This window comes from Silene latifolia, chromosome 5, assembly GCF_048544455.1.
Source record: "Silene latifolia isolate original U9 population chromosome 5, ASM4854445v1, whole genome shotgun sequence".
NCBI lineage: Eukaryota > Viridiplantae > Streptophyta > Magnoliopsida > Caryophyllales > Caryophyllaceae > Silene > Silene latifolia.
Window position 1 is genome coordinate 22,600,739 of NC_133530.1, and position 25,561 is coordinate 22,626,299.

Sequence of the window (25,561 nt, forward strand, 5' to 3'; positions counted from 1 at the left end):
TTACTACTACAATAAAGATAAAGATGAATTCTAATGATGGTTTACTAATGATTCGTTTGTGTTTTTTGGGTGATGAGAAGAGGATAACATGTACGGAGTAATACTCTTATGTGAACAATAAAGAGTGATCAATTTAATTAAATTTACGGAAGCATACATTCTATTATTACCCTCTATTAATATGTTGTTCGTTTGTAGACAATGGGACACAAAAACTGAGAGTTTTAGTAAGAGAGATGATGACCTAAATTACGGATGGCCGAACAACCAAAATAAATATATTGTTCGTTTGTAGATAATGGGACACAAAAGTGGGACAGAGGATCCTTACTGCAATTTGTGATTTTCCAAATCTATCACACTTCAATAGTCTCTAAAGAAAATTTAAATTTTAAATAATCTTAAAATAAATAAATCTAATTTTGAACATCCAAAGATACATCTCCATAAAAACACTATACAAAAGAGCCATGCACTTAACGAGACAAATGATATATATGCATGAAAGAAATAAAAGAATAGGGTATGGGAAATTCAAGCCTAATTTTTCAATCTGATATTCGCTTATGAACTTCACTCTTTTGGCTAGCATGCGGTTTGGTAAATGGAGAAGGACAATAGCGGTTGAATGTAGAATAATGCTTATTTTTTATCAATTTTATATTGTGTAGTTGTATGTGTTGTTATTAACCTCCAATTAATAACTAATCTACTATTATGTATTATTTTGTTTTATTTGCAGGGTTTGAGTTATGCATTGACAAAAAGGCAATAATCCAACTTTTGCTAACTACATCTAATAAGTCTAAAAAATTGAAATTTAATTATTTTAAAAATAAAGAATTTATACAATAGAATTTGAGAGATGTACAAACTGGGGAAATAGTATCGAAATCGAAATATCACCATAAATAAAGTGGTATAATGTATCCTACCCAGCAGGGGCGAACCCAGAGATCTAAATATGGGGTAGCGAAAAAATATACATCATAATCGTAAAAAAAAAAAAAAAAAAAATCATACCACGATGTAATAAATATAAGTCATATGTTTCAAATTACAAACATAACGCGAAAATATTAATCTAGTCGTAACCTACGAGTTCTCATATTTTGAAATTTGTTTACGAGTTCTTCGCTAGTAACCTTACAAAATAAATTTCTCTCTATAAAGGTAACTAAATTATCATTCAGCAAATCATCTCCCATGCTATTGCGAACTTTATTCTTTATATATGTCATTGCCGAAAAAGCTCTTTCCACACATGCTGTCGCCACAGGAAGAACCAATACAAGTTTTAAGAGCAAATACACCTTCATGTGTACCAAATATTTCTTTGTCTCAACAAGCTTCATGGAAAGATCGTTTAGACTCTCTAAATTCCAAAATCTATCATCATTTTTAACATCTTCAACAAAGTTTCCAAGTTCATATTCAAAGTGTAGCAAATCAGCACTTGAAAATTCACACGGATAGAAGGTAGCAAGTTGAAGCAAATGACGGATATTAAATGAAGAAAATCGATCTCTAGGATTGAAGCAAGACATAAGTAAGTAAATCTTTGCTTCTCTCGCCAAATCGATCATCAATTTCGCTCCATATTTGATCAATCAAGCTCAAAAACACTTCGATTCTAAAATGAGTAAGATTATCCACTTCTTTCTTTCCACGCCTGCGTCTCCCCGGAACCACATACATATCACTCATGACAGGAACACAAATTTCATTCTTTTGACAAAATAACGTCACCTTTTCCATGTGAGCAGTCCACCCATCTTCTCTAATCTTTTGTAAATTCTTTTGTGTCACATCAACAAGAGACACAGCATTCACGATATTTTGATCTTTCTTTTGTAAAGCTTTGTTCAATGCATTAGTAATCCCAAAAATAGTAATCATCAATTGTCCAATAAAAACATAATCAAATGTTCGCATGGTAAATGCAAGACTCTCCACTTTTACAAACTCACTTCCATCACAAAATTCACCAATCGCATCAAGAACTTTAAGAATGGCAGGAAATATATCAAACACGTGCAAAATGGTTTTAAAGTGAGATCCCCAACGAGTATCACCGGGCCTACTTAAACCTTTCTCTTGATTTAAGCCAGTTCCAGATTCAAGTTCACCAGCCTGTAATGCTTTTAAAACATTTTCAGCTTGTATTTCTCGGAGAATATCTTCACGTTTACACGAACTCCCAATCACATTAAGTAAAATGCCGAGTGAATCAAGAAGGACACTACAATCAGCATTTTTCTTAGCCACCGCAACAAGTGCTAGCTGGAGTTGATGAGCAAAACAATGAACATAATAAGCAGAAGGAGTCTCCTCCATGATTAAGGTTTTAAGACCATTGATTGAACCTCTCATATTACTAGCACCATCATAACCCTGACCTCTAACACTAGAAAGAGTAAGAGAGTTTGCATGTAACACCTTTTCAATTGCAGCTTTAAGGGTTACAGAAGTAGTATTACCCACATGTACAACACCCAAAAGTCTTTCTTTTACCGCCCCTGTTTTAGCAACATACCGCAAACAAAGAGCCATTTGTTCTTTATCAGATATATCAGCTGACTCATCGGCAAGAATACCAAAAAACCCACCATCTAATTCTTCTATAAGCTTTTTGGTGGTCTCATTTGCGAAGACATTAACAATTTGTTTTTGGATTTTAGATGAGGCGAGAGTACAATTTCCAGGTACTTTTTTATCAAAAAGAGCTCTAGCCACATTACTGTCACGTTTTGCAAATACTTTCCTAAGCTCTAGATAATTATCTTGGTTCAAGGATTCATCACTTTCATCATGACCACGAGATGCCAACCCTTGTAAAGTAATAAACCGTAATGCATCCATTGAAGCATCCAATCGAATACGATAATCATTTTTAGCTTCTTTGGTATAATTTTCAAAGCAACACGCAATTGAAGATTTTTGTTTATTAAAAACATCAAAATTCCTCATGGCATTATTGTGAGCACTCATATGGTTACCGACATGCTTAGTGAATGCATCTGTTTTACTCCAGGTCCTGAACCCCACGTTCACAAAAGCCTCGCCACCTGATACGCAATCACTCTTGAATAAATAACAAACAAAACAAAATGCCGCATCCTTTTCTTTACTATACTCCAACCAAGGCTTAAACTTATCAAACCACGCAACAACAAAGTTACGTTTTGTCTTTGGAAATTTGTGATCACGAGGTTGACATGGTCCTCTTCGAACATACTCTCTTCTTATTATATCACGGTCATTTATGTGAAAATCTGTTAACTTTCTCCTCAACCCAAGATCGTGTGGAAGAGAAATAACATCAAAATCAGTTAACCTATCTAAAATTGGCTCTTTAAAAGGATTTGAACTAGTACCCATTTCAGTTTCGCCATCGTGGGGCTCTTCAACTTCGGTTTCACGTTCGTCTAATGGATTTGAACTTTGGTGATTTTGTGCTTCATCAATACGATGTCTTTTCGGGAAAAAATTCGTAATAGGTGTCGTTATAGTTCTCTTCATTCTGAAAATTTAATCATAAATTATTTAAGCAACCAAATACTAGAGTATATAGGAACATTATATACTAATGTTTAAGTGTTAAAGTATATATCCAAACTTAAAAAAAAAAAAAAAAAAAAAAAAAAATTATCCCCACTCCCAACTCCTCTCGACTCCCTCTGTTGCCTTTTAATTCCCAATAAAAGACTTTGCTTGTATTGCTTCTACACACTACACGCACACCTACAAAGCTTTAGTTTTTTATCTTCTTCATCAATTTAGTTCACTCTTATCTCTCTTATTTAATTAAGATCTCAATTTATTCAATAATTTCAATTCACTATTCCATCTTTCTCGATCTATTTTGCTATTAAACTCACCAAACTATTTCCCAAATTACCGATTAAATATTAATCATCCATCATAATTTACAAATTGGATCTAATTCATCATCCAAGAGTTCAATTACGGAGTATAAGAAATTATCACATTCATGATTCATCAATATCAATCAATAATTTTAATATTACTACTCAAATCACAAGATTATTAGCTTAAAAGAGTTTATGATTACCTTATAGAAAGGGAATAAGCTCAAGATCGATTGTGATCCTTAATGGCGAGAATACCGATTTCCCAAATTATCGATTTGACGCGCGATTCGAGAAGGACGCCGAAAAGATCCTAAGTATACAATTAGCAGTTTTTTTTTTTTTTTTTTTTTTTTTTTTTGTGAGAACAACCCAGTACGTTTTTATAGGAATTAGGATTTGGAATTTTTTTCTATATGATTTAGTTTGTTTAGGAAACACCTATTTTTTAGGGGATTAACTTCCATATTAATATTAAATCATAGAGTATATTATATTTAATGGGGTAGCAAAACTTAATTTTCTCAAAAAAAAATTGTTGAATGGGGTAGCAGCTGCTACCCCCTGCTACTGCGTAGGTTCGCCACTGCTACCCAGCATATTTTATTTACGTTCATTCTTTCTTACTTACATTCCTCACTTAACGAGTTAGATATGGGGTCGATTCAGGTTCGGGTAAAGTTTTTTTAGATTGGGTCATTCAAGTTAGGTCATTCATATATAATTAACATTAACTAATTAGTTAATGACTGGACTAAAGTTTGTAATGGTATTCTATCACTACTACAAATCCAGGCAACTACAACGCCCCTTTAACAACGTTTATGCACGAAAATCACAATAGACGTTGTAGAATGTATGGCGCGATTTTTACTAAACTTAATTACAACGGGTATGGTTATATAACCGTTGTTATAAGTTTTAACAACGGGTTAAATTTGCACAACCGTTGTTAATAATTTGGCGCAAAATTGGCGCAAAGTTAGTGAAAAGTAATCACAACGGGTATTTTTAAACCCGTTGTTAATACTTATTTGACAACGGTTGTTGATTTACAACCGTTGTTAAAACTTATTTAACAACGGTTGTTGTTGAACAACTGTTGTCAATACTTTCAATACTATAAACCACACAAACACAGATCAGCTACAACCACAAAACACATACATAACCTAACACAAACACAAACACAGACAAACACAAACACAACAAACACACTTTCTCATCGTCTCTTTCTCACTTTCTCATCGTCGCTTATTCATCTCGCCGTCACTTTTGGTTTCATCGTCTCTTACTTTCTCTAATTATCAGGTAAATCTCGCCGTCACTGTTGGTTTCATCGTCTTTCATCGTCATTGTTTTCTTTTTTTAATTATTTCATTTGCATGTATATAATGATGGGTTTTTATCGATCATTATTATGTTATTATTCGCTTAATTAGCTCGTAAAACAAATTAAATAAAATAAAACAAAGAAGAAGCAAGATGATAGAGAGGAATGCATGATAAACTTAATTAATAATTCATTAATATATATATATATATATATATATATATAAATACATAAATTAAAAAAAGAATTACATTTCTAAAAATGCAATTCTTATATTTTCATAGAGAGTCTTATTCTCTTCTATGATATCCCTCCTCTCCTCCTTAGCTATTTGGAGGTTTCGTTCGTTCAGATTGCTATATCGTCATATAGCCGCAACAATCAAGCTCTTTTTGCTCTGTCAAGCCATTTCTTTTGGCGTCCTTGAGTGCGGCTTGAGCATCCACAAGATAGCTCCTAAAACTGTCATCGATGTGGAGCAACCGGCGGATGAAGCTGTTGTTGTTCTCGGTCATAGTAAGAGTTTTAAGGATGTAATCGTTCATTTTGTTGATGAACTTTGGAGTTGTTAGTTTGAAAGATTAATTAGCAGTTTATTTTTCAAATGTCATATGTATGTCTCCTACTAATTTAAAGTTATTTTCCTCACAATACACTTCAACTTCTATTGATAATTTTTTATTATTATATTATTTACATTCATTTGTCATTATATAAAAGTATATTAATCAAAATTTAAATAAGGTATTCACAAATTATTGATAAGTACAAAGTTTGATATCTATTTTTCAAGGAGTAGTAAAAGATAAAGAAAGTTGCTACTAATTTGCGAATCGAAATATCATATTATGATAAATGAATGTAAATGTTTTGAAAAACTTTATTATGCGATTGTTTTACAATTTAAAGTAAAAATGGTACCACGAGTAATAAAATAGATTTGAATGAGGCTTGAAGGTAAATTAGATACACTTATTATAAAAATATGTATAAGATTAAGATTCAATTCACGCAACGATCAACATTAAAAAAAAAGTCATGAAAAACACATAAAAGGGTATGAGTAGTCTTTCCCTAACATAGTGAAGACCGTCTGTCTCAAGCTTTTCTTCTAACAAATTTTCATGCATAAAAAACGGTACTATTCAATTATATGGAGCAAAATAATTATTGTTGATGCTATAATTTTTTTTTGTGTGTGTGTAAATTGAGCACATCATCACTATAATTTAGGGAGAGATACGAGTTGGGGAAGGGTGAGACATATTCGTCATGCATAATACGATGCCTTAACCACCTTTAATTTAGGTAAAAAATAAAAATAAATGAAAAAAATTTAAACCTAAAAGGGGGTCACGTACTTTCTAACTATTCTATAGTTCTCTACCATATTAATTTTCTCATGAAGTTTATGACATTTATTTCATATTAATAAAAAATTATTATCTTTACGTTCGTACAATTTGTAATTTATAACTTTTAGCTAACTTATTTGAACTTGCTTAAATTTATATATTTTAAGTGAAGAATATTAATTATAAATATGATAAATATAAAGTTTGATCCTTAATTTCCTCAGAGATAAAAAAAACTCAATTTTTATTTTCTTATAATATACTAATTAAAGGTCATAATGTAAAACAGTAAATTACACCACAATCTACTATTTCAATATGTCGATGATCAACACTCAAAATAGCACACTCTTATTTAAATAGTATAAAAACTCTCAAAATGTTAAAAAATTTTCCAATCTGTCGTTATCAAACAAAACCTAAGTTTCTACGTTTTTTTTTTGTCATGTTCAACTTAATCTTTACGGGATGTAAAAATGATGAAGTTCGGAAAGTAGCGGTTAGTTTCTTGTTAGTTAGACGGACTTTTCAAGAGAGAGATGAAAGCTTTGCATTTTAGACCGTTTTATGTGTGAACCGAAGGGATTAAGTAGTGGGCTAAAGGTTGTTTCGAGTGGGAATGAGGTTGATAATAAATAGGTAACATGAATAATAACAAGAAACCTCAAAAGATCATACTGATAAATTTAATCTTGACCCAATCAATCCAAATTAAAGTAAAATCTTAATTCTAAAAACATTGTCGAGAGTAAGGGTTAGTTTCCATTGGATTGTGGATTTTTCTAGAAGTAGGGGTTTAGTTTTTCACTTGGTTGGATAAATTTGAGAGAAGCTTCGAAGACAAGGATCGATCGTTAAAGGGATGAGATTGTTTTAGATCATGTATGTGAATAGGGAAGAAAAATAGGGGTATGGGTGAAGGATTTTGTTTCAAATGAGAAGATGAGGGGTAAGACTAATGTTATAGGGGTGTCATAAGCAGCCCCAGCCATGTAGTATTGCGTTTGAATTTGGTTCACATTCAAAGGTACGTTTATAGTTTGACCGGGAGATATAATATTTAACTATCTATAAATGTTTTTACGTAACTACCATTTGACCCAACAATGATTAAATTATGGCTATTATTCTAAAGAATGAGATTCATTGCATCATTGAGTTGATTATGCAAAGTAAATATTATTGTTTTCCTTGACCAATTGAAAAACAAACAGGTATTAATGAACAAATTTAAATATATAAACTTCGTATTGGTTTTATATATATAAACTTCGTATTGGTTTTATTTTCCTAAAAATTGTATTTTATTAATCAAACACTCTTTTATTCTTATGTCAATATTATGTTAACGAGAGTTATTTGTTGGTCAAGCGGCATACATAAAATCTTAGACACGAACGATGTACTATATGCCTATATTCCATTTTATTGTGAAATTTATCACACCTTATTTTAATATCCGTGCAACGCACGGGCAAGAAAACTAGTATATATTATAACTAACAATAAAATAAATGACAAATCTTATGTAATACGATAAGATTTTACAGCTACCACGTACGTTTTTGATATGAGATCCAGTTGAAGACCTCTAATAGTAATTCATTTTAGTAGGGAGAGGACTCAAACTGTTTGTATATAAATATATTGATTTTATGGCTCAAGATTCCAAATACAATACATTCAAAGTTTATGGTTTCTCTTATAATTTTATTTTATTTTTCTTTAGCATGCAAATTTATTTATGATCTAAAATTTTTAATGTTTTTTCTTTTGCTCTTAGTTTCTAACATACGATTATATGAATGTGGTTTTTTGTCCTTGTGTGCAGTGCAATATAGACGATATTCTACAAAATTTGTCATACACAAGGTACTCATTTTTTTTTTTTTTTTGTAATTTTATGTTTATTTTAACATATGAATGTGGTTTTTTTCCCGTGTGCAGTGCAATTTATTCATCATCTCATAAAGAATCTCTATAAATATTGATTTACTACATATTCAATCATTATATGCAAAAGGAATATTTATGTTTTATTGTTTCCCTGCAGATTTTGTAGTTATACGCTTGTGCGGAATGCATGAAGATTGATCGCGCATAGGCTTCACTCTCCAGTGTTTAAACAATAATATTTTTGCGTGAGGTTGTGTTTTATTTTGCTGTTTTGCATTAACTTAGTTTGTCGAGTTGGCTCTCGATATCAATTTGGCCATGCTAAGATGAGCTAAAAAGGTTAGCATAGTCGCTGAAAATAAAGTTGAAATTATCTTCTTTTTTTTTAGTATTTTTACAACTTAACCGCTTAACTAATCCGTTCTTCTCTTGCTCGAAAGGTGTAATGGTAGTAAAGATTTTGTTATTTCACTTGAATTCGATTATGAAAAGAAAGCTATTGTACATAACGGCTTGTTTAGTTCTTTTCATTTAATAAAGATTTTATTAGTGCTATGTCTCTTTTGTTTATGGCTTTTACGATACTACCTCTGTATCATTTAATAAAATGTTCTTTCGCTAAAAAAAGTGTGATGTTATTTATTTTAAGCATATAATATACCCTCATAATGAATAAAATAGGCAGTAAAAGAAGACTTTTGAGGATATTTAGATAAATGTAGAATAATTTTACTTATAAGCATTACGAAAAAAATTTGTATACAAAGACAGTCCCTCGAGTTATAAAAACCTAAAGCCATTGAAATATGTTCTGCTCTCCTATTGAATTCACATTAATTTGTGGTATAGTTATATGAGACAAAGACTAAATGGAATTTGTATATTTGATAGCCATATATATACTCATATGTACTTAACTACGGAGTATACTTTCTAATACCATGTAACTTATTATGTAAGTGGTTAGAAAAGAGAGTAATTATTTATTATTGATAAACGAATGTGTTTATAGGAAAGTAGTAGCAATAGACGAGTAGGAAACTATTTCCTTAATATTTTTTTACGTCAAATTTGGGCCTTCCTTATTGTTGACCATGATTCGCCAGTTAAAGGTCTTTAATTTGATATTGTGCTTAATTTTTCGTTGATAGTACAATTCTATAACTAACGACTTGATTTTGACACAAATATCAAAAAGACCAAATTGAGTGTGAAAGATCTAATTTTTATTCAAATGCATTCCTAAAAATAGAAAGAATAATAATAAGTGACTAAGCCACTTTAAAATAGAATAGGATAACAAATAACTGGAACAGAGGGAATTTTTACATCGATTCATATTTGGTTTATTACGTTTCGTATCATTCTTACGTTAAATTATACAATGGTTTGTCCAGTAATAACAAAACTATTGTGAAGTCATACATCAAAAGACTTGCTCTTAAAAAATGCCACTCTATTGCATATATTTGATAGCTATATTCTTTCCGACTTAATTTCAGCTAATTTTAGTTGTGGATTAACGAAGGACGCTTAAAGTACAGCCCTATATAATAAGAGTATATTTTTCCATACATGAGTTTTGATTAGGGTTAATTAGGGCCAATGTGGACCAATGTTTAAATTACATTATCTAAGCTACTATTTTTGGTAGGAATTGTGATTTACGAGTTTTATTAGATTAATATATTTATTTATTTATTTGCATGATTATTCATGTTGTTTGAGCAACGAATTTATTTTTGTTTATCGCTATTTTAATTTTATTGTTGATAATTCATGCTTTAACCTTTTATAATCATTGTTCAGGTATTATCAAGAAACAACAACACGATAACAGTATCAAACTAAGGTTGTATATGGACTATGAGCACATAATGACTGGTTGGAGTATGAGTACTTAATGACTGGTTTGAGATCGAACGTTATCAGTGAAATGTACTAGAATTAGTTTAAACTATTCAAGTAGTGCTTTTAATGAATTAGAAATGTATTTATTAGGATAAGTAATTTAGTCAGGTTGGAGTTGGAGTTCGCATCGAGCCTCTTTGTAGATGGGAGTCGACATTTGTAATGGTTATTTTATAACGTGATGTACAACGGTGTTTCAAAAGACAAAATATTACAAGTGGCCCGTGCAATGCACGGGCATTAAATCTAGTATATATAAAAGAGGCTTTTTCCAGGCAATTCTAGAGACTCCAACTTTTTTAAAACACGATTTTTATTTTTAATAATAAACCCAGCTGAAGATAATTATTTTGAGCTAATCAAATAAGAGATATAGTAAATTACAAAAAAGATTGAGTTTTATTTTTGAATCCTACATCAGATAAATCTCCAAAGAGTCATATACATATATATATACACATCGACAACTATAACAGGAGTAATATGTTAGCAGCGTAATTTAATTTTCGTCCCCTGCATCTCGATATATATAACTACTTAATAAAATTTAAAATTATAAATTAAAATTATGCAAATTCTATAAAAACATATTATGTACTCCATTACATGGAAATGAACATGTCATGTAGTTCTTCAGGGCTTAGTGCGGACATTTACATTTGCTGCAGGTTATATACTTATGTATTAAGTAAAGCAGTAGAACAATTTTTAACTCCGTGCAGTTGAAGTTTTTGCTGTATGTTTCAGTTTACACGGGATAATTCGTGATCAATGTATCATGTTATTGTCATTAAAAACCGACTTATCCTCCATGCAGTTCTCTACACCCTAATCTATATTCATAGAATATTGCTGCGCAGACTGTCACTGCTCGATAGGGATCTATAATTGGTCAAATCCGTTTTGTAGTGATCTTTTCTGATTGTACTGCTTGAGACACTAGTCTTTTCATTGTTGACAGGCTGTTTTGAATAATGCAACTGTTGAGACTGACAATCCCGATCTACGTGATCATGCTTACATTTATTGGCGTCTTCTTTCAACCGATCCGGAGGTGAGTTCATTGAATTAGTTTAGCAAACTGATTGATATGGAGTACTTGTGTGTTCTGCTGGTGTAACTGCAACTTTGAAATTTTTGATTGGATGCCTCCTAAGTCTCTGTAGTATGAACTATGAATTCACCAACTTTGAATTCTAATCTGAGCTTCCATTCACCTTTATTCTTACCGTATTCGTCTTGGGATAAATTTATGTTTTATCTCCTATTTTAGCTTCTTTTCTCCATTTGTAGAACTATCACCAAACTTATGGAAATTTTATCCGATCAAGATGATAGAGTTATATTGGTATATATATAAACTTTCTACAACCCTTATAAATGTCTAAACTTCTAAAAATTGGTTGCTTATGAATAGTAGGACAGTGGATTTTGTGCTCCTCACGTGAGGCACAGTTTTTGCACTGTTGCTCTCTATTTTTTCTCAGGCTGCTTTCTTCCTTCTGCTCTTTCATTTTCCTTTCTCTTTACTACGTCCTCTGCCTTCATTCTCTCTCCATACTCTTCCTGCACTCGGGTTTATCGGAGATTGTAGATCAGTAATTCGTGCATCGGTAATTTATTCTTCACCTTTTTCTTTTCCTTTGAATTATTTGATTATTTTTTTGCTCTCCACACTTTTTTCTACTTGTGGTTGGCTTTTGAGATTCAATAAGTCTTGCTTGTGACGGGTCGGATCTTGCGACGGGTATTTTGTGAGTGGAAATGGGTAGAGGGGACAAGGTGGGCACCCACCCCATGTGCTCCTTCTCTCACCCCCTATGGGTTTTTTGTGAGACAACATGGTACCCGTCTCTTGTTTGTGACGGATACCCTCCGTCACAAATAAGAATTTGTGTTTGAGATTTAGGGTTTTCATTCCCCTTTTAAACATTAATTTTCCAAATTCTTCATCTGTTCATCATACACCAAAGTTGAACTAATTGTAATTTCTGATTTTGATACAAATTCTTCATCATACAATAAAGATAGAACCAATTATTTCTGATTTTGATAATTTCTTACTCGAGTTTTGGTAATTTCTGGAATCACTTTTGATTCTAAATTATTACAGTAACTGATTATTATCTCATGTCTATCGCTGCTTAATTTCTGATTGTATAGCGATGACGCCGTTTTCTCGATATCTAATAGTAGGGTTTGCATTTAATTTATGTTTGTCGAATTTGGTAATTCCCGGAGTTATTTTTGTTGCTCATTTTTTGGATTAACTAAATTAGTTGGAATAGTAATAGCTATTTTGATGATTCAATCCCTGATTGATTGCAGTACTGTTATTGGTATCAATTGTATCATTGCGCTGTGGCGAGAAATATTTGTGTTGAAATACGTTTTGAGTTTGAGAAATGATGTGATACATGACGAGACAAAATGTGTTAGAGGATACTTAACTCATTTGATGGTGTACTTTAATAATCATTTATTTAGAAGAACTAGGGTCTAATACATGTAAATGAACTTTACGTTGTCTTTTGTGGGATATGTGAATATGTGACGGGTAATGGAAGTAAATGCTTCAGGACCTCTACTAGCAAGGATCCAAGAACAAAAGCTAATATATGTTCTGGAGTCGAAGTTCTGAGCTTTGTTGTTCTTAGAGCCTGACTTTCAGGAATTGTATAAAATTCTGTATCTCTTCCATTTTCGCCTCTATGGGAGAGCCTTTAAGCCGTTCCTCAATTCGAACTGATAATATGGTGTTAAGCTTTGTACTTAAAGACGGGAATGCATCTACGTCTCTATATCGTGCGATCTATAATCTATTTGGCTGATCATTATTGCATGAGCTTTACTGCATTATTGCTTTCTCGTCTCTCGTCTCTTATCTTGGTTAAGTGGTTTCTTGGCTTGTATATGATTGCTTTCTTATTCTTATCAAAAACTATATTTTGTAGAGACAAAATCTACCAATGTTGTTGATAGCATGGACACTGATGCTCTTGAGAGGTTTGGTATTCGTGAGGAGAAAAAGTTGCCATTCCTGGGCAAGAAAGTTTGAGCTCAACTTTTAACATCTTACTTCCTTGCTTCAGGTCATGTATCTAATGCTTTTACACTGCCCCATCACATACAGAGATCGCCGGGATGCTAAGAGGAGACTCCCAAGTGATCCACATTATGATCCGAAAACTCTTTACTTGCCCCTTCAATTTCTGAAAAGTCTTACTAGCGGTCAGGTAAGTTATCACTTAATGATCCTCTATAAGAAGTTATGTCTGTCTATTCGAAGTTGTTTGATTTTGAAATGTGTTGCCCTTATGTAGCGACAATGGTGGGAGTTTAAATCAAAGCATATGGACAAAGTTATGTTCTTTAAGGTAGTTCATACTCGAGTCTTTATATCAAATTACCAATCTACTTTCTAGCAATGTCAGTATATTGATGGTAATTTACATGTTTTAGATGGGCAAATTTTACGAGCTTTTCGAAATGGATGCCCATGTTGGCGTGAAAGAACTTGATCTTCAGTACATGAAGATGCGGATATAGCTTATGTCTTGGTCATGTTCTTAAGTTCCTCTTGTTGAATAGTTTGTCTATTCCTTTTATTCTGAACTAAGTTGCTCTTATTGGCAGGGAGAACAGCCTCATTGCGGGTTCCCGAGAAAGAATTTTTCGATTAATCAGGAGAAACTAGCAAGAAAGGTCATTGTTCAAATTCATTGTTATTTACATCTAATTAAGTGCAACTTGTTAGGGTTTACTGGCACCTCATTCTTGAATATGAGATTGAAATTGAAGCTTTATTTTTGCTTTCTTCTTTTCGGATTGATAGGGCTATCGAGTATTAGTAGTGGAGCAAACGGAAACTCCTGATCAGCTGGAGATCCGTAACAAAAAGGAAGGTTCAAAAGATAAGGTTTGGAGGATACGTTGTTTTTTTTACTCAGGTTCAATATCTCATCTGGTTCACATTTTCAGTGTGCACATCTGAGCGCGCATGCCGTATTCGAGTACCATGGGTTCGACTACTATTGTTGTTCACTCTCACACCACCAAGACCGGGTGCGTCGGCTACATAATTATATTTTCTCAATTCGTTTCCTCCATCAATTTTCTTGGTCTTTGCCACCACTATTTTTTGCCACCACTATTTCTTGGTCAATTGTTGTAATCGCCTTAATTTGAACTTGACTATCACTGATCGATTGATTTGAAACTTAGTTCACTTTCTTCTGGAAATATTATTGTTTATATACCTTGAATGTTCTGTGCGATGCTTTTTCACATACTGATTTCGTCATAATACAAATATACAATTCCAGTCAATACCAATCAAATTACAACAAAATTAAAATGAAGCACTCTAAATTGAATTGGAAAAGGATAGGATGTACCTCAACAAAAATTAGGAAACGGTATGGAATTCATTTGAAAAGATGGAATCCTTTTTAGTGAATAGATGGTAAATCTGAAATGGAATACTTACCCAGTTGAGTTGAAACGCTAAATGTGTGCAGAATTAAAGTAGATATAGGTCATTTGAGGTGTGGCTATTGGATTTGTCCTTTAACAAATGGTGTGGCAGGAACCATCAGTGTGTGTGAACATTTTCTTGCATTTTTTTTAACGAATCCAAGTTGTTGTTATCCTTTCAAATGGGACGTTGATCTCTGACTTGGAATTGCTAATTGCATAAACAAGGAGATCCCTTCGCTGTTTAGAGTAAGTGTGGATGGATGATTAGTGAAAATGCCCATTATAGTACCCCATATATATGTTCGCTTTGGCTCTTAATGATTAAATGGAGTTCCATGTGTCTTTTAATTTTTTGTTGGTCAAGTTATTCGTCCATGCACATTCGTAGTTGGAGGAGTTTTGAAGGTTCGATCCAATTCGTTATTCTCCGAGTGGCTCTGATTTGATTTTTTAGTAGAGCCAACTATAGCAGATACCGAGATTATACTAAAAATTTTGACGGAAATAGACCTCAAATTTATACACAGCCGTAAAAACTTGGTTTGGAAGTGATTACTAAAAAGTGTTGACTTGTGAGAAAAGATCTAAATGCCTACTTAAAACTTAACATCCAGCAATCTTCGATAAGTTTTGGTCGGAAAATTGGCTAGAGGTCTTATTTTTCTTGCCTTAGGCTGAAGTAGTCATTTACTTTGTGTGGGTCGGATTGTATATATCTTGACGTACCAAATGAGCTAATCTTGGACTAGCTAAGTTGCATGTATCTCAAAATTCCATGAGATTGTTTCTTAACTATAAGATGTGTAGCGTTATATTCGCATACACGCAACTATAGGATTTCTAAAGGTACTTCCAATCAATTCGGCTCAAACTTGGCTATTTATGACGGAATTTGATGGTTTTTGGACTACAATGAGCCAATGATGCATGAGTAATTGAATATGCATCCCAGTGTCATCTATGTCGACACGCGACACTAAAACTAAAGTGAAGTGTTGGACAGTTGGAGTAGCGCAGCTTCTGAAGAACTATATTTTTTTTTTATCTTTGCAGCCGAGAAAGGCCACTACACTACAAGAGATCCAATTGTAGCCTTGAAGGAGTACTTATTTGAAAACAACTTAGCCACTGAAGCTGACCTAAAAGCCATTGAGAAGAAACAATTAGGATTCGTCAATAGATGATTTGGGTTAAGAAAAAATGATGTCCGAGTTTAACTGACCAAAGGAGTGTTGGAGAGGAAAAGAAGGGAGAAGCAAAAAATGAATGAATGGGAGGAGATGCAGGTAGAAAATGAATGGAGGAGAAGAATGGAGGACAAATTATACGTATTATTCGCCTTTTCAAGTTAGTGCTCTGAATTAGTTTGATTTTGTGTTTATATGATGTAGAATTAGTTGAATTAGCTGATCTTGCTATCTGGACCCTTATATGTCGTTGCGTGATTATACTTTATAAGTGCATATTTGCATAGAACGGAAATTTGCATCATTAGCTGGTGTCTTGACCAAACCTGTTTGATAACGTCACACTATGGAAGTTAATCCGTGTTCATGAGTATATATTACTAATTTCTCTTTTGCTTCAAATCAGAGGGTTTCGGGAAGGTGTTGCCAGCTTTGAACGGAAAGCTGACTAGATGGCTTTCTGTGTTCCTACTGTTGATGTTTCAGTTGTATAGTACTCATATATCATAATTACTTGATATTATCTACACTCTTTTAACTGATGTCCAGGTTACGTTTTAGTAGAGAAGTTGCAGATACGGATGAATGGTGATGTAGAAATGAAAGACCTAGAGGCTATAGGTAGTAAAAGATCCAAAGATGAAAGCCTGGACATAGATGATGAGTCGGAGCTTTTTTTTCTCTTTTTTTGTATAGTTGGGTAACCCATTAGATTATGGGCGTCTTAAACTGTTTATCCTTGACATGTACAACTCTTAAAGGTCAAATTTCTTATTTTCATTTATCCTCATTTATATCAAATAAACATTTAATGGTTAACATGACTACTTCATCCTAATGAAACTTTAGAATCAATAAAAAATGTCACCAATAATCACTTTAAGTGAATCCATTGTGCTACATTATCATTTAAAATAATGACTAAGTGATTTCCATTCTCTTTCGACACTTAAAATGGCGTCAAATGAATGAAATAAAGATGGTGTTTTATTAGTTATGGATGGATAGCTTGCATAAAATTTTGCAAGGCATTGTTTCTACAACAAATTATAAACAACAACAACAACGACAACAAGTTCTATCAACTTACTGAACGTTTGCTTTTCTGTGATTGTTGTTGGCTCCGAAATCCTCAAGGAATCTTGTGTTACCCTCAATATCGAGCAAGACACATTTGTGTTACTTACACGAATAATTGTAAAGAAATTGTTCCCGCGAGCCTCTATTTTTGAATGACAATTATATGCTATCAATTCCTTTTCATTTTATTATCTATTTATCTTTATACACGAAGACGATAATGTTTCTTGCTCGAATGGAAGTAGAGGTTATAATAAGTTGATTCTAAGGATTTTTTCCATTTTAAGATTGTAAGATGTTTTTTTTTTCCTTAGATAACCTTGCGGTTGTGAATTGTAAAATGGTTTTTCTTTCTTCCGATAATTGGACACTTCAGTTAAATTGACTTGTGGTAATGTTTGAACACACCAAACCGTTACCAAATGGAAATATATGAGGGTTGAGAAAGAGAATGAGGAGAAAGAGAAAAAAGGCATAGAAAAGAGAAAAAATGTAAGCTACAAGAGGAAAAGGAGAGTGGAAGGGACAAGGAGGAGAAAGAGGAAGAGAAAGATAAGAATGGATAGTTCGAGGACAAAGTGAAGGCCGCATGAGTATTATGCGAGAAAGTGAAGGAGAAAAAGAGGAGAATGAGGTGGCTAGGACGCGAGGACGACGTCAGAGAGAAAATGAAGAGGGGGAGAGGAATGGGAAAGAGGAGGAGGAGGAGAAGGAAGGGGCAAGAGAAAAATGGCGAGTAGTACAAGGAGAAAATGGAGGAGGAGTATTAGTAATAGGAAAAAAATTGATTCTAATGAGAAATTCAAAAAAAAAAAAAATAGGAAAACTCTACTTAAAAAATAAAATTTATTAAAATTAATGAATTTCGTTTTCATTAATGTATTAGTTAATAGAGACAATCGTAATCAGAATGTCATTTTCTTCAAATAGTTATAGAGATACTAGACAGAAAAGCAGGTGGGGAGACATGAAATAAGAGGGGGGGAAGGAATATGAAGAAGACAAGGAAGATGAGAAGATGGACGAGAATGAAGATTAGGAGGCGGTAATGTTAAAGATAAAAAAAAGGGGAAAGATGAGAATGAGGGGGAGAGGGTGAAGAATGAGGGAGGAGAAGGAGGAAGGGCTAAGGGGAGAATGACAAATAGTAGAAGGAGAATACGAATGAGGGGAATGAGAATGAGAAGGGGAAAGGGATGGAGGTTTAGAAAGAGAATATGAGGAAAGAATACGAGGTAGGGAGAGGGAAATAGAAGGATTTGAACGAAGAGAAAAGAAGGGGGAGGAGAAAGAGAAAGATATAGAGGAGTAGTGAGAGGAAAAATGGGAGTTGTAATATGAGAGCAGGTGGAGGAGGAAGGGAAATAATGGTTCTACGAAAAGTATTGAGTTTTCATATGACTATTTATAACCTTCAATTCCAGATTTCGAACATCCATGGTCAATGTGAAACATCCTCTTAAATTTAAGAATTTGGAGAGTAATGGTCAACTTGAAACATCCCACGTTAAATGCACCGAATTCAACACAAACTAATTGTTCAGTTGTTTTTATTTCATATCTTTATTCAATGAACAACATTAAGTGCATCAAAGTTAAACTCCATGTATTATTAATGTTAGTTCGTATACTCATTCACTCAATTATGAGAATTGCGTACAAGACTCCAGTATTTTTTATTTTGAAGTAACATACTAACATAGAACAATGAACCAGTAGAAAAAGAAATGTTCTGTTCGACTAAAAATGATTATAGAACTTCACAACGAATATAATAACTATTTAATTACGACATATGCATCTGTTAGTAAAAGGTCATTACAGTGCCTTTGTTATGGATCATACGAAAATATTTCAGTTATGTAGTTTCTTGGTACGGCAGGTGCTTCGCTTTGGGACACAATTCAATATCTGTATTACCAAATATGTCAAGACGAATAAATAGAGTGTGTCTAAATCTACAACAGACTAAACAACAACATGGTACATTAAGGAGGCCGCAGTTAACATTAGACGTAAATAGGATAGTTTCGACAAAAAAACAAAACGCGTCTTGGATCTCCACGCGCATTAAACAACCTCTTAAATTTAAGAATTTGGACAGCAATAGTCAAATTGAAACATCCTATGGTAAATGCACCAAATTCAACACAAACTGATTGTTCAATTGTTTTAATTTAATACTTGTATTCAATGAACAACATTAAGTGCAACAAAATTTTCCAGTTCTATAATTTCTTGGTACAGTAGATGATTTGCTTTGGGACACACGTGAATATTGTATTGCCGAATATGTGAAGACGAATCAATAAAGTCCGTCTAAATCTACAACAGTCTAAACAACTAAACGGTAAATTAAGGAGACCACATTGAACATTAAACGTAAATAGGATAGTTACCACAACAAAACAAAATGCGTCAACAAGAAGGCACATAAAGGAGAATGCAGTAAGCATGAGACGTAAACAAAATCACTGCAACAACAAATGGAAACGTGTCTTGGATCTCTGCGCGCAACGCGCGCGGAGAGACAACTAGTAAAAGTAAAAAGCTAAAATGATAAGAATTTTAAAATAATTGTAGACCACTCAAACGAGTTGGATGGATTGGCTGCTGAGGTGGTTCATACATGTTAAACTCGAATACGGGTCAGACTACAAAATTTAGATAATTACCACATGACTTTAATGCAAGGTTTGCTAGACCACTCAAACGGGCTGGATGGGTCGGCTGGTGAGGCGGTTCATACATGTTAAACTCGAATACGGGTCAGACTAAATATGGGTGAGCTTATACGGGTCACGGGTCGAAAAACTTACATTTTCCAGATGCAAAAAAAAAAACTACATTTGTACAAACTCACGGTTCATACATGTTAAACTCATTAATTATTTATTCTACGAAGAAAAACTTACATTTTTCAGATGAAAAAAAAAAAAAACTACATTTGTACAAGCTCACTTACAAACAGAACACTATTTAGTTACTCGTGCATGGCGATTATAACTTTTATATACACAAATTATAAAAAAAATGTTAATTTATTTGTATATACTCATATTCTTAAAAAAAATATTTCAATGTATTTGTATATACTCACATACTCACGAGAAAACTAATGTTAAGAAAGTAAACATAGATTCTCAATTGCGAAGATACAATTAGAGACGAATCAATATTATAACCCGTACAACGTACGGGCACAAAATCTAGTATGTTAATAATCTTAATATGGTAAGACTAATGAGATATTCAAGTATAAACTCATTGTTACCATAACTAGTGAGAATATATTGTTAATATTACTATATTAAGGTTATTAACATGTGCTCTTATGACACATTTTAGAAAAATCCTTTTTTTAAAATCGGACTAGCAAAAGTACTTCAAAGGGAAAGTCAAACCAACTCGACTTCCATTCTAGACTTGTAAAGTTGTGACATGATAAAGGCGTAAGTGAAAAATAAAAAACGAGGATGATGGTGATTTCAAGCCTTTGAGTGAAACATCTAATTTCTGTCCAGTAAGTATATGATTGTTTGTCGTCGAATCAATACTATATATTAAATCCAGAAACCAAGGGACTTCAATGTAATTAAAGAAAGTTATACAAATTAATTATACTATATAGTTTTAAATCAATAGCACCGTGTGATGGACCCGATTAAGGGATCTCAATGCAAATATTATATACTTTGGGTTAAAATTAAATTATATAGAAGCTTGGTAATTTTCCTAAACATGGTCAATTTCCTTAAATTAAAATAATTAATTAAGATGGTCAATTTTCTTAAATTAAAATAATTAATTAAGATGGTCAATTTCAAGGAGACTAAAAGAAAGAAGATGCCTGGTAATTTTCCTAAATATTTATAGAAGACTAGAAGATGGTCAATTTTCTTAAAATAAAATAATTAATTAGTATAAACTTGCACACTTATGGTATTAATTATTATCATCATAAAATTATATACAAAATTTAAAATCTATCCAATTTTATTAAACTTTATAGTTTATTAGATGTATAGAGATGTTAATTATTTAACATACAAAAATATAATAAGTAGGTTATAAATAATTCAAGTTAGATTCCATAATATATAATATAATATTGCATAATTCTTTCGATTTAATTTAATGCATATATGTAATATATTTATATAAATATATAATCCTCTTAAAATTGCATGTCTAAGTAAAGAAAATAATTGTAGTAATATTGGATATAGTTATATGATAGTGATTACTCATTTGAATAGTAAAAGTAACAATATTATCAATGAGATTAGTGAGAGTGGTAGAAACAACAACGGGAGTAGTGAAATAATCAATATTAATGCGACAATAGTGAAAGTAACAATAATTACGGCGTAGTGAAATTATCAATATTAATGCGGCAAAGAGTGACAAATAATAATTACTATGGGAGTAGTGAAAGTAACAATGATTACGGGCAAATAGTGAAATGTTATTACTATTGTTTCATTAATAAGAGTAAAATATTAATAGCGGGAGTAGTGAATTTGTCTCAAAATTTATTTCATCGTAATTTTAGGATATGTTATAAAAAATATATTAATGATAAATTTATGGGTTATGCAACTTTAAGTAATTTTATTTAATGAAAAAAAATAATGGTAAGTAGAGGTAGCCCGGGCGAAGCCGGGCACCAATACTAGTACTTCATATGAAAGGGAAAACAGGTGATTCCATTGAAATTGGGTTTGCAAAGTTGAACTTATAAGATGAACTCGGTGTTGGAATGATGATTCGTAACAAAGGAAAACCGACAGAAACTTTAACGAAACAAGAGACAGAAATAGACTTATGGAAACGGAATTGCAGCGACGTGATATGGAGGCCACTTACTTGAAAACTATATCGGCACGACCGTGGTGGTAATCGTCTCACACCGGTAGTTCCCCAAGGTTAACACTGCGACACCCGTACACAACCACTCGTGTATGAGAGCCTTGGAACAAACAGAAACGAACCCAGGAAAAACTCAGAAGCAGAAGTAGAATATCATTTCAGAGAGAGATTGAGAGTGTGAAATTTGTGTGTTCAACCTGATGAGAGAACGGCTCTATTTATAGTTGAAAATAGAGCTTTTACAGGCAAAAACGTAGGGTCAAAAACGGAGGAAATAAAGGAGATAATAAATCTCCTTAATGACAGCCAGTCAAACGAGATTAAAGGAGAATTAATCTCCTTAATCACGGAGATCTTATTTGACTGAGATCCGTTACAGGACTCCAAAAACACACACAAGCCAGGCCCAAAAAGATAAGGTAAAAGTGGGTCAAGGCCCGCACCGCAGGTGCTCTACCCAAACTCAAATCTGAGCTCGAGCCGGGTCGGGCCGGCGCGCGCGCGTGTTTGTTTGGACCCAAACCCACAAGCCCAACAATCACCACAAAAGCCTCCTTGGTCCAATCTCTTACCCACTATTAGACCAAGGATAATATAAACACACTACATAACACTCTAACCACCGATGTGGGAGAGAGTAAGAACCAAAAACCAAATTCATGGTTTTACTTGGCATCACACCAACAATCCCCCACTGATGATAAGGAAAAGCTAAAGAGAAATTTCTGGATAAGGAAGGACTGGATACTTAAACGTTCAATGTCTTTCGACTTGAATTGACGTATTAGTGAAATGAGGCAACAACTTACTTTCAACAAGAGAATATCTTTCTATTTGAATTCCTTGTCGGTCTTCGGTCATTGATTCCCCCACAACACATATCATACCTTCAAAACTGTTTTTGTTCCGCGATTTCAAGTGTAACGCTATGCGTTTACCCTGGTTTAGGTGAGTTCTCTAGTGAGAATTTTTTATATTCTTACATAGATGGTGGCTGAACCATCACACCCCCAAAGGTAGCTCAAGTGCTTCTTAGTAGCACTTCTCATAAGAGCTATTAAGGACAAAAGTCCAACCTCATATAAAAACACAATCCATCAAGTGCGTCTCAAAAGCACCACCAAAATTGGCTATGGATATCAAATGCCATAGGAATGAGCTATAGAGTCCATCAAGTATCACACTCAAACTTGAATTTAGGACTTAAGCCCCATTTCCCTCAACATATCAAGGACTACTCTCCTTGTTAATTCCTTAGTAAGGGGATCGGCAAGATTACGTTCAGACTTCACATAGTCCAAAGCAATTATTCCATTTTTCAGAAGTTGTTTTACCACATCGTGCCTGATTCGAATATGTCGTCTCTTACCATTGTAGACATTATTCTTAGCAACACCGATAGCTGTTTTACTATCACAGAGTAGGAAGACTGGTGCAACCTACCCCCCCCCCCCCACCCACACACACAAACACACATAGACACGTCTGCTAGTAAGTTCCTCAACCAATCTGCTTCTTAACCTGCCAACTCAAGAGCAATGAACTCAGATTCCATGGTAGAGCTAGAGCTAGCTATACAAGTCTGTTTTGCAGGCTTCCACGATATAGCTGCTCCACCCAAAGTGAACACATAACCACTAGTGTAATGAATTTCAAGTGAACACATAACCACTAGTGGAATGAATTTCATCATTACCTGCAACTCAATTTGCATCACAATATCCTTCTAACACAGCAGGAAATTTACCATAATGCAAACACAAATCAACTGTTCCTTTCAGGTATTTAAGTAAACGATGAAGTGCATTCCAATGCTCAGCACTGGGGTTATGTGTATATCGACTCAGTCTACTAACAACATAAGCAATGTCTGGTCGAGTACAGTTCATGAGGAACATTACACTTCCTATAATTCTAGCATATTCTTCTTGTGAGACACTATCACCCAAGTTATTATACAAAGATACACTAGCATCATAAGGAGTTCTAGCAGGTGTAACATCAAAATTGTTAAATTTCTTCAACACTTTTTCAACATAATGTGATTGACTAAGGGATATACCATTTGGGGGTTTTCATAACTCTAACTCCAAGGATAACATCAGCTTCTCCTAAGTCTTTCATCTCAAAACGTGATGACAAAAATTGTTTGGTTTTATTTACAACAAATAAATTATTACCAAGAATTAACATGTCATCAACATATAAGCATATAATCACACAATCTGATCCAAACATTTTAGAATAGGCACACGAATCAGAATTGTTAGTTATATAGCCATCATCAGTCAAAGTGTTGTGAAATTTCTCATACCACTGTTTAGGTGCTTGTTTAAGACCATATAGTGATTTTCTCAGTTTACATACTTTACTCTCTTGACCATTTACCACAAACCCCTCGGGTTGCAACATATAGATCTCTTTTTAACTACGGGCTAGGTCGGGTTAAGGTCAGAATACGAGTCAAGAAATAATTTCTAATTTCTTTTTAACGATATTTTTAATAAAAAAAATATTTTTAAAAAAACGTAAAACCTAATTATTAAAATGATTTTTTATATTTAAATATTATAAAAGTTATATAAAACTGACTTTTTATTTGTGTGTGCATTTTTAAGTAACCAAAAAAAATTATATTTTAACTATTTTTTCAAATATAGTATATAAATAAATATTAATATTTTAATAAAATTCTTTTAAAAAAATAATCCATGTAATGAAACCGTTTGAACCAAAATGAATTGAATTTAATGGATCTGGACTACACTAAACTGAATTTAATGAAGCTAAACTGAACTGAAATACTCCCTCCATACCAGACAAATGGGGTTTTTAAGAAAAGAGGGTAAAAGCAAGGTTAAAGAGGAAAAAAATAGGTGGGCTATGTAATTGTGAGTTTAATTGTGAGTTTAATTGTGGGTTGATAGGTGACTATATAATGACATTTTATGTAAATATAAAAAAGGTATAAGGATAATTTGGTAATATTGTCGGCCAAATAAGAAATGTTATCATTGGCGTGGTACGGCCATATTAGGTAAGTGTTATTATTGGTCTGCTTTGGAGAGAGTAAGAGTTAATTTGTGACGTAAAGAGCTGAACTATTTAATGAAGCTGAATTAAATAAAACTAAACTGAATTGAAATGTACTGAAATTAAGTTCAAAAATAAAATTTTAATCGTAAAACAGATATAATCGTTTTTAAAAGAGACCAACTCCCACTCTTATATGTTTAGTTTGACCGTCTCCTTTTATTGATCAATCATGTATCAACCCACCTATATATATAGTCTCAAGTCTTCATTTTTTACGTAATTCATACAAACAAAATAACACCAATACATATACCTCACAATAACTTTTATTAAATTTACCACTTTGATCGCGATTTATAAAGAAAATAATTCCGTCATACAATGGGAAACTGTATAAGACATGAAACTGACTACCGAGGCACAATGGGGAGGAGAAGATTGGAGCTCAGCGATGGCGACTGAGGCCGAACAAAGTGACTTTGTTATGAAGGAAGAATTAGTTCGTCATAAGAGAATTGATAATAGTAGTTTAAAAAAGGG

The 25,561-nt window shown here is 33.0% G+C and overlaps 1 protein-coding gene and 1 long non-coding RNA gene across 2 annotated transcripts; one reads left to right on the forward strand and one right to left on the reverse strand.

Annotated features, from left to right (window-relative positions):
- Window positions 1-1,527: 1,527 nt before the first annotated feature.
- Window positions 1,528-3,522, reverse strand: LOC141655049 (uncharacterized). Its single transcript, XM_074462148.1, has one exon. The coding sequence runs from the start codon at window positions 3,520-3,522 to the stop codon at window positions 1,528-1,530; it is 1,995 nt and encodes a 664-aa protein (XP_074318249.1).
- A 9,975-nt stretch (window positions 3,523-13,497) lies between these two features.
- LOC141655992 (uncharacterized) lies at window positions 13,498-13,905 on the forward strand. Its single transcript, XR_012548277.1, has 3 exons — window positions 13,498-13,603; window positions 13,691-13,744; window positions 13,830-13,905. It is a non-coding gene; the product is annotated as an uncharacterized LOC141655992 (long non-coding RNA).
- The last annotated feature ends 11,656 nt before the right edge of the window (window positions 13,906-25,561 follow it).